Genomic DNA, 10230 nt, shown 5'->3' with positions numbered 1-10230 from the left:
TTTAGGAGAAAAAAAAAAACAATCATCTGTGCTCCGTGTCTGCTGATGAACCAGCTGCACGATCGCTCAGCGTGATCGCCATTTCTGTATCCTCTCGTTGGGGAGCGGCGTCGTGCTGCGGAGGGGGTCGGTGAGGAGGTGACGATGCGTTGCTGTGATCAGAGTCTCGAGCGCGTCTCCGCCGTCCGCGCTGTAATGTATCTTTTAGTCACAATTCTGTGTTCTTGGGGAGGATTAGGTAGTCTGCGATCGGCCCGGTCCTCACTTCTTTTCTATTCATTTATCTTTCAGTTCCGTCGGCAGAGCGGGAATGCGTGTGTGTGTGTGTGGGTGTGTGGGCGGGCGCCACGTCGTGGCATCGTGCCCATCATTGGTGGCGGGCTGGACCTCGATAACACGTGTTCTCCCTGTGTGTTTTGTCTCGCGGTGTGACGCAGGAGGACTATGCTGCCATCCGTGACAATTACTTCCGCACTGGCGAGGTGAGGGAACGATGCCTATGCCACAGTACCACGCACACACACACACACACACACACACGCACACACACACGCACACACGTGCCACCACGTTTTCTCACACACATACATCACACACACACACGCACACACGTGCCACCACGTTTTCTCACACACATACATCACACACTCCCGCACATTTGCTCCTGCAATGCATCAGGGCTTTCTCTGTGTGTTCTCCTTGACAGAGACGAAGACGTTTGAGGACATGGAAGACTTTCGGGAACAAATTCTGCGTGTCCATGACACGGACTCCATGCCCATTGTTCTTGTGGGCAACAAGTCTGACATTGAAGACTCAAGACAAGTCAGCAAACAACAAGCTGAACAGCTCGCGCAATCGGTCAGCTCCCTTCCTTTGTGTGTGTGTGTGCGTGTGTGTGTGTGTGTGTGTGTGTGTGCGCGCGCATTCTACACGGCTCTACCTCTCAACACAGCTGGGGGTGCGTCTGTGTTGCGTGGCTATGGCCAAGCTGTGTGCACTGCCTTACCTCAGTCAGATAATGCTCCACGCTTGCGATTCTGTACACCGCTGACGACCAATCTGCGTGTGCTTGCACGTCTGATGTGCATGCAGTGGGGCGTCCAGTACTTTGAGACGTCTGCCAAGCTGCGCACGAACATTGATGAGGCGTTCCAAGCACTTGCGCGTGCTGTTCGTGACCGCAAAAACGCCGGCATTGGCAAGCGGGTACGGCCGACCAAAGGCGGCAAGACTGGCAAGCGCCGGGGCAAGTGCACTCTCCTGTGATGTGATGTGATGTGATGTAATGTGATGTGACGTGATGTAATGTGATGTGACGTGATGTGACGTGACGTGGCGATCGATAAGGCGCAGCAGAACCCAGGCGGCATGCACGGCAGATAGCGAGACACGTGTGTATGTACGAGAGCGCGAGCAATGTGGGTGGCGTTTGCTTTGGTGTTGGTTGTGATCGCGACAACTTGAAGCCCAATGTGCGTGTGTGTGTGTGTGTGTGTGTGTGTGTGTGTGTGTGTGTGTGTGTGTGTGTGTGTGTGTGTGTGCGTCCTGTGTGGCTATGTTACCATGCCTTGGCGGTGACTGCGTCTGGAATATGTAATGGCTGCGGCCAACCATCCCATATTGCGCCAGTTTTTGCACCGTGGGCCCGCGTGCGCATGAGAGTCTGAAGAAGTGGAGAAGTGTTGCTGTTCCGTCGCTTTCATCGCTTGCTTGCTTGTGGCGTGTGAATGTGAATGTGTGTGTGCGTGTGTGTGTTTCACTTGTTGTTAATGCACGCAGCTGTATCGTGCAGAAGGTGTTATCGGAGCTTGTTGTTTCTTTTCAGCAAGTGGTGTGTATTCCAAAGGATGAGAGAAAGGAACTTCAGTAAACAAAAGCGAATCAACTGGGAACGTTGGGTTATGACAGGGCAGAGAAGATGATGACAAAGCGTCAAACATGCAACCAACAGCGCGCGCACGCACACACACACACACACACACACACACACACACACACACACACACACACACACACACACACACACACACACACACACACACACACACACACACACGGGCAGCCACGAACAAGGCTTGTGACACAGTTTACACCTGTTTTGTGCGCTTGGGAAAACAACATTGCGATAGCAGTGGACAACTCAAGGGCAAAGGCACATTAGTAGTCTTGCACGGCCTCTTCATCATAGACAGCAAGGAGGTTGATGCGGAAGGTGGCCATCGGATGCTCAAACAGTTTCTGCCATTCAAAACAGAAACACAGGGGAGACCAGTGTGTGTGTGTGCGTGAGACAGACAGCACAACATTCCCCATAAAGTGAAACAAAACGAGAACCGCAGTAGCAGTCAAACAAGAAGAACAACAACCGAAACAGCTTAAACAACAACCCTGTCAACAGCTACAACACAAACGACAACGTCTGCTCAACGGGAACAACTTTGAGACAAACCATCCCTTAGACATAGCCATACCAACCTCCTACAACACCTGACACAGCTCACTGAAACAACCCAACGAACACTCGACGACACCACCACCACCATCGCCGCCGCCATTGACAGAAAACAAATCATGACATGACAGAGCGTACAAGACCACGCACCAGGAGCCGGGCTTGTTCTGGGCTGAGGGTGACGCCTTTCTCGCAGATGGTGTAGTCCTTCTCCAGCGTGACGATGCCACGCTTGAGGCTGGTGGGAAGACCAAGCTTTCGCAGCTGCGGCTCCAGCGCGTGTGAGAACTGGGGCAGGGGCCCAGCCATCAGCCGCACAGCCTGTGTCGACGGGTTGCCTGCTCTCGCGTAGTCCTTGACTTCGTATGTCTTAAACCACCTGCAACAAGTAAACCACACGCAACCACAACCCAAAAACACACGGATGCACGGGCACGTGAGCAGACGACGCTTTTGGATGTCAACACAGAGGACAGCTGCCATGAGTGCAGGCACAGGGGAGTGGACTGGGCACAGCAAGTGCTTTGCACCAGTCGGAGCAGCACGTTACATTGCACGTGGTGACAACAGGTTGTGTGTGTGTGTGTGTAAACGTACTTTTCCACATCCTCGCGGGGCCTGTTTGTGAAGAGCACACCGACGTTGCCGGACAGCCGCTGTCATGTATGTACGCACGTGTGGATCAGATCAAACACAGCAGTCGAAAATCAAAGCGAGGTTGTGATGCGGTGTGGGCGTGAGATGCAAGGTTGAGCTGAGTCATGGTAAGTAGGACGACAACACAAAGCAAAACAAGACACCAAACACGCAAGCGCGTGCATGTACACGCATATGAAGGCCCAAATCAGGAAGCGCAGGTGGGCGCACAGATTCACACGACGTACAACAACACAACGCGTCGCAAGCCAGCGCGTTACAAGACAACACACCACGCCACATAACAGCGATCGCAGCCAAGATCATGAACACAGACCACACAGTGTCCCATCCACACACACACACACACACACACACACACACACACACACACACACACACACACACACACACACACACACACACACACCTTGCTGATCTCGTGCATGTTTGTGCGGTACTCTGACTCTGGATCGAGGCCAAAAGCGATGCTCATGACTTTGTTCTTGCCAAAGAAGAAGCGGGAATCACGCCACCCTGTGCGCACCTCCTTGAGCTTGGCGTTCCTCATGTTCTCCACGGAGAAGATGAACACCCGTGCAAACTCATCGCACGCATCATGTATTTGCTGCACAAGCGCCTTCTTGGTCTGCAACCCTTTCCTATCGGTCTGTGTCAGCGACACCACCTTTGCGCGCTTTGACTTGGGCATGTGTGCGGTGTTGTTTGTGACGTGTGTATCTGCTTGCTTGCTTGTGCTGCGTGTGTTGTGGTTGTGTGTGGGAGTTGATTGAGAATGCACGTGGGCGCTTGCTTGCTGTGAGTTTGGTGGTACTACTATTTATGGTGTCCGAAATTATCGAGGGTACAGTACACAACATCAAAAGCTGGTGTGAAAAGGCGAGCATCGCAACTTTTTGGCTCCTGCTGCTGCTGCAGCTGGTTCCTCGCATCATGTCATCATGTCATCACTCCCACTGTCATGTCACAACAGCACACATCAACAAACGCCCATCAGGTGTCACAACATACATTGACACACAAGGCAATCGCTCATTTCTTTCACCACATCACTCCTTCCTGCGAGAACTGCTGCGATCACTGTGGCTGCTTTTCTTGCCGCGATGCGTGGCTGACTCCTCCTTCTTCCTCTTATCCTCCTCCTTGTCATGTCGGTGGTGCTTCTTTGAGCTGCGATGGCGGTGCGTGTCGCGCTGTTTCGCATCAGTGCCATCGTCACGCTTGTCGTCGCCGTGGCGACTGGTGCGGTGCCGATGCCTTCGCTCACTCTCGCCCTCTTCCTCGTCTTTGCGACGCTCACGACGGTGGTGGTGGCGGCGGCGATGCGAGGATGACCTGTCCTTGTCGCGATGACCCTTGTCGTCCGCATCGTCATCGCGTGAGCGGTGCCGACGGCGGTGCCGATCCTTGCTGCGGTCGCGGTGCCTGTCCCTGTCGCCACTGCGGTGCCGCCGCCCTCTCCTCTCTGCGTCGCCACGTCCCTCCTTCTTGCTATCTTCACCTTCAGTATCGTCGTCTTCTCGGTGGCGGTGTCGATGTCTGCGACTGCGCTCGCGCTCGCGGTCATGGTCACGGTCACGGTCACGGTCACGGTCATGGTGGCGGGAACGATGGCGGCTGCGGCTGCGGCGGCTGCGGCTGCGGTTGTGATGCTCGCCGTCCTTGTCGGTGGCGTAGTCAACACCATAGCGCTCGTTGTCGCTGCCGCTGTGGTCATCGCCGTCGTTGTCGCCGCTGCCGCTGCCGCGTCGCTCGCCATACTTGGCCCTGCCGCCATCCCCTCCACCATTCTGGCGAGGCTCTTGCAGTGGGCGTGCGTACTGAGCAGGCGTGCTCAGCAACGCACCAGCAGGGCGTGGCGGCATGTGAAGCGACTGCTGCTGGTGATGCTGTTGCACGTGGTGACCACCGTACGGCGTGGGCATCATTGGCTGCCCATACGGAGGCGGTCCACCGGCACCCATCATGGGCCGAGGGTAGGGATGGCCAGTACCGGGCGGCATCATCAAGCCTGGTCGGAACGGTTGCCCCGGGGCGGGCCCACTAATCCCAGGGCCACGGTACATGGGTTGCATGTGTGGCGGCGGCGGTGGTGCTGCTGCTGCTGTTGCACGCGCCATGCCCGGCTGTGGCATGTTTGGCTGTGGCATGCCTGGTCCGCCAAACGGCGCCCAACCCTGCATGGGGTGCGTGGGCTGCATATGTTGCATGGGTTGCATGGGTTGCATGTGCGGCATCATTTGTGGCTGCATCGAATGAGGCGGCATCATGTGTTGCTGAGGGTGCTGCTGCGAGTGCTGCTGCGAGTGCATGTAAGTGCCACGCTTATGGCGTGCTCCGCCTCTACGATCACCACGGAGAGGACTTCGGCTTCGGCTTCGGCTTCGGCTTCGGCTGCTGCTTCGACTGCGACTGCGACTGCGACTGCGACTGCGACTGCGACTGCTACTGCGGCTGCGGCGGCGGCTGTCGTCTTCTTCACTGGAGCGTGGCGAGTTGGTGGCTGTGTGGGGCGAATGCCTGCGCTGCAGGAACGTTGATGCTTTCTTGCGTGTCTCATGGTCTTCCCGCACTTTTCCCCAATCAAACTCCTCCTTGCACATGGGGCAGACCGAGGTCATGCCAGCGCGGGACATCAGACCTGCACGAAAACGCCAAACAACAACAACAACAACAACAACATTATCAAAACACGGAGTCAGCATAGGAGAAACAATCAGGCGGGGTGTGTGTGTGTGTGTGTGCTTGTGTGTGTGTGTGTGTGTGTGTGTGTGTGTGTGTGTGTGTGTTTGAATGGATTGGCGCGGGGACACGTGGATGCAAAGGTGGACGTCGTACGCTGACACAAGCATAATCTTGGCGCAAGCACAGCATTGCACACAAAGTACAAACAAAGACAGCCAGCAAGGCAAACACGAGTCAATCCAACAACAAGGATACCACAAACACTCACAATCATTGCAGATGATGCGATTGCAGCAAGGTGTGCGTATGGCCAACTTGACAAGCTTGGAGCACACGGGGCACTTGAGGTCATCAGGCACATCCAACTTGATGGCACCGCGAATCTGCATGCCGGTCCTGCAAACACAAACCCAAGACGGGGCAGAACAAGCCACAGCCGATGGTGGTTGGGGGGAGGGGAGGTGAGAAGTAGCCAGGCGTACGCCACTGGGGAGCGAAACCCCCACTCGCAGGCGTAAAACCGACAACTGGAACAAGCGGGCGCTCCTTCACACACAATAACACACGCACACACACACGCGCGCGCGCGCACACACACACACACATATGAGAAAAAGGAGACAAACTTTGGCTTGCGGATGACGAATCTGTTGTCGGGGGTGACCATGGCGCCCTCGGTGTCGGCATCCACCTCAATCAGCTCCGTACTGGGAATGCCAATGGGAAGCTTCAGGCGCTCATTCCGGTCAAAGCTGGGATCCTTCGCCAGCATGGCAGCAACCATTGAGCGAGGGAGGAAGAGAGAGAGAGAGAGAGAGAGAGAGAGAGAGAGAGAGAGAGAGAGAGAGAGAGAGAGAGAGAGAGAGAGAGAGAGAGAGAGAGAGAGAGAGAGAGAGAGAGAGAGAGAGAGAGAGAGAGAGAGAGAGAGAGAGAGAGAGAACGAACGAAGAACGAACGAAGAACGAACGAACGAACCTGACGGATTCGCGAGCCTGTTACACCTAACACACAGGGACTGGAGGGCACGGGTACACTTCGACTCCATGGGTTCCGCGCGGGCTGCAAAGTTGAGGGCAGGACCAGAGAGAGTTGCCCAAAGATCCCTGAACTTACCCCCGCACCAAACCAACGGCGAGAACAGCGTAGAAATTACGGTAACCTTCGCACTCTGGATGTCAATCACCCGGGACACCAACGCCGGGTCCCGCGTCAGTGGCAGGTTATGTATGGGCCCGTGGTGAGCTCCAGCGGTAATGACAAAAGCGATACCAAATTGACACCCTCTCGTATGGCCGGGCTAACCGGCCGTGCTCGTTAGCCCAATGAGGCCGCAGACAGAGACAGAGAGAGACAGAGAGAGAGAGACAGAGAGAGACAGAGAGAGACAGAGACAGAGAGACAGAGAGAGAGAGAGACAGAAACAAACAGACAGACAGACACAGAGAGACAGACAGACACAGAGAGAGGGAGACAGACACAGAGAGAGGGAGACAGACACAGAGAGAGGGAGACAGACAGACAGACAGACAGACAGACAGACAGAGCGCACGGACGAAAGAAAGAGGGGGGGGGGGTGGGCAGGTGGCAATACACGTGCGCAAAGTCAAAGCGGGTCATGTGAGTGTGCGAATAAGAGATGCCACACACAATATGTGAGGTTTGGTTGTTGGAGTGGGTGTCGGTGTGCGGGTGTGTGCAAACAGAGGCACAGCGCGTGTTGAGTGTGCGTTGTGAGTGTGCACGTGTGTGTGTGTGTGACTGCGAGAGCATCTGCACGTGAGTCCATGTGGACGTGCAAACACGTGGTGACGCGTGTGCGTGGGTCATGAATTCACTGCTGACTGTCTTTGGTTGCTTTCTTGCATGACAACGTGGCATGTGCACCAAACATAGGGTTTGAGGCAAGCACTGCCGGGTGGGGAACATGACACTGACAGCGCAGTTGGACGACACGCTCCACAACACAACACAACAGGTGTGTCGCAGAATGTGGTATGAAGAAAGAAGAGGAGGTGAACACATACGTCGATGGTTGGGCAGAACTTGCGATAGTGCTCTCCTTGCACATTGCAGCGTGGGCAAATGTACGTTGGTTTTGGCTTCAGAGGGCGTGTCCTGTGCGTGTGCGTGTGTGTGTGAGTGTGTGTGCGTGTGCATGCGTGTGCAAATACGTGGGGTGTGCGTGTGCGTGCGCGTGAGTGTGCGCGAATATGTGGGGTGTGCGTGTGCGTGTGTGTGTGCGTGTGTGATATGTGGGGTGTGCGAATATGTGGGGTATGTGTGTGAGTGAGTGTGTGTGTGTGTGTGCATTTGCGTGCTTTGGCATGACGTGAGCTTGTACGAGTCACGAGCAAACACGCCACGCGACGACCATGTGGTCGGGTTCAAACAAGTCTGCAGCATCTCACGATGGGTCTTCGAAGACGGGGGCTTGGCCTGGTTTCAGCGGCTTGGCGCTGATGACAATGTGTGCGTTCTTGTAAATGTGGTCACCAGGCCCATACACTGTCACGTGTTTTGTGTGTGTGTGTGTGTGTGTGTGTGTGTGTGTGTGTGTGTGTGTGTGTGTGTGTGTGTGTGTGTGTGTGTGTGTGTGTGTGTTTTGTGTATGTGTGGGGGGGTTGTGTTGGGTAGGGAAAGACATGGATGGTGGTGAGCCAACGGAATGGGATGAGAGTCAACCAAAGACAAAACCAAATCAACGAGACTGTGGAGCTGGTTCACAGTGGCTGAAGTGGATGCAAGGGACTTGGGGGTGGCCATACGCACAGGCGCACAAACGAGAGCGCGGTTCTCAAAACAAGAACCACGCAACGCAACAGTGGCTATCCCCGCGCTCACCCATACATCCACATCACGAACCCACACCGCCACCTCCTGTTGCACCTCCCGATACACCGCCCGAGCATCACTGTAGACACACAAACGCCCTCATCAACTACAACACGCCCACCGACCACCTACCCTCGCACACTTCACACGCAACCATGCTCTCCACCCCCCTCTCTCAATCTCTGCTCACTCCATTTCTCTTGCCCATTCTCCATCTGGTAACCCATCACCCTGTCTTGTTCCACGCACACACACAGTCATCATCGCCAAAAGGCCATCCACAGCACCCACACACAGCACACACACTCACGCACACACTCACGCGCACAGCTCAGCACCCACACACAGCACACACACTCACGCACACACTCACGCGCACAGCTCAGCACACACAGCTCAGCACACACACACACACACACACACACACACACACACTCACGCACGGATGCAATCCACTAGCGCACGCAAGATCATTGATGCAAGTTGAAGCTCACCTTGGCCGCTGTGCTCGTCGATGAGGTCAATGTCTGTATCTGTGGAACGACCGTAGTGGCGCAAGAACACATCTCGCTTCAGCGTCTCATACAACATGCGAGCACCATCAAAGGTCACAGTTGAAGATTGCAGCTCATTTTTGAACTTGTAATGAATGACAGACGCCATGACAAAGGTGGAAGAGCAAAGGTGGGAAAACCCAAGGGCGCGAAGCTACACCACAAAGCTGAAAAGGAAGAACCGACCGCGAGGGGAACGAGTAAATGTCTACCGCGTCAACACGTGAACGTTAGAGGTCGGTGGAGGGGAAGGGAGAGAAGGGAAGGGGGGAGGGAAGGGGGGGGAGGCGCGATGACAACACGTGCACGAGGCGGTTAGGGTGTGTGTGGATGGTCGTGCGTGGGTGGGCTTTGTTGTATTTATGAGTGCTTGCGTGAGGAATATGTTGTGAGGGGAAGGGTGCGTGCTTGGTGGTGCGTGGCCGCTGATGAATGAGAGAGATTTGGGGGGAGAGAGATTGAGATTGAGCTTGAGCTTGAGAGTGAGAGAGGCGTGTGTTTGCTGTTGGGATGGGAGGCTGTGCACGCTGCTGAGTCTGCAGCAATGCAAGGCACGACGAAGATGAAGACAGGTAAGGAGGGCGCTGTGATGAGGCAGGCTCAAGAGTTCGATGAAAAGTGGGATGGATGATTGCTGCGCGACAGCTCCGTCCGTCGGCCTCTTCGTCTTGCTCGCTCCCACTTTGATCTTGGCTCGTCCAGATGAGGCAGGGAGGGTGCGTCGTGGTCCGTGTCGCGGAGGAGTGGTCGGGGAAATGACAGCTACTTCGTTGGCAGCGGCACGCGAACGAACGCTCTGCGCACAAGCGCAACAAATGGCGAAAAGAACACCATATTTTACACTAATTATCGCACGCCGCGAAATTCAAAATTTTCGCCTGCACACACACATTCACACACACACACACACACACACACACACACACACACACACACACACACACACACACACACACACACACACACACACACACACACACACACACACACACACACACACACACACACACACACACACACACACACACACACACACACACACACACA

The 10230-nt window shown here is 55.1% G+C and overlaps 5 protein-coding genes across 5 annotated transcripts in view; 2 read left to right on the top strand and 3 right to left on the bottom strand.

Moving 5' to 3' along the window:
• The window catches only part of PTSG_00801 (transforming protein ral), a gene marked incomplete at both ends in the record, with an annotated part of 1662 nt that extends 393 nt beyond the window's left edge, over nt 1–1269 (top strand). Inside the window, 3 exons of the mRNA XM_004998213.1 lie at nt 438–482; nt 679–861; nt 1096–1269. Of these exons, the coding sequence (XP_004998270.1) occupies nt 438–482; nt 679–861; nt 1096–1269 (402 nt within the window). The remainder of the gene's footprint in view (nt 1–437; nt 483–678; nt 862–1095) is intronic.
• Nucleotides 1270–2033: 764 nt separating this feature from the next.
• On the bottom strand, nt 2034–3919 carry PTSG_00800 (mRNA turnover protein 4 mrt4). Its single transcript, XM_004998212.1, has 4 exons — nt 3522–3919; nt 3053–3111; nt 2606–2834; nt 2034–2241 (listed from the first exon to the last, which is right to left on the bottom strand). The coding sequence occupies exons 1-4, from the start codon at nt 3801–3803 to the stop codon at nt 2161–2163; spliced, it is 651 nt and encodes a 216-aa protein (XP_004998269.1). The 5' UTR covers nt 3804–3919; the 3' UTR covers nt 2034–2160.
• A 242-nt stretch (nt 3920–4161) lies between these two features.
• PTSG_00799 (uncharacterized protein) lies at nt 4162–6569 on the bottom strand (the record flags this gene model as incomplete). The annotated part of the gene is made up of 3 exons (XM_004998211.1): nt 4162–5753; nt 6066–6193; nt 6424–6569. The coding sequence occupies 3 exons, from the start codon at nt 6567–6569 to the stop codon at nt 4162–4164; spliced, it is 1866 nt and encodes a 621-aa protein (XP_004998268.1).
• A 1632-nt stretch (nt 6570–8201) lies between these two features.
• Nucleotides 8202–9292, bottom strand: PTSG_00798 (uncharacterized protein; the record flags this gene model as incomplete). The annotated part of the gene is made up of 2 exons (XM_004998210.1): nt 8202–8302; nt 9124–9292. The coding sequence occupies 2 exons, from the start codon at nt 9290–9292 to the stop codon at nt 8202–8204; spliced, it is 270 nt and encodes an 89-aa protein (XP_004998267.1).
• A 183-nt stretch (nt 9293–9475) lies between these two features.
• Nucleotides 9476–10230, top strand: part of PTSG_11644 (uncharacterized protein) — a gene marked incomplete at both ends in the record, with an annotated part of 8698 nt that continues 7943 nt past the window's right edge. The window contains one exon of the mRNA XM_004998209.1: nt 9476–9497. Coding sequence (XP_004998266.1) covers nt 9476–9497 — 22 coding nt within the window. The remainder of the gene's footprint in view (nt 9498–10230) is intronic.

Source organism: Salpingoeca rosetta (genome assembly GCF_000188695.1).
Source record: "Salpingoeca rosetta unplaced genomic scaffold supercont1.2, whole genome shotgun sequence".
In the NCBI taxonomy this organism is placed as follows: Eukaryota; class Choanoflagellata; order Craspedida; family Salpingoecidae; genus Salpingoeca; species Salpingoeca rosetta.
This window is presented reverse-complemented; position numbering and strand designations above follow the sequence as displayed.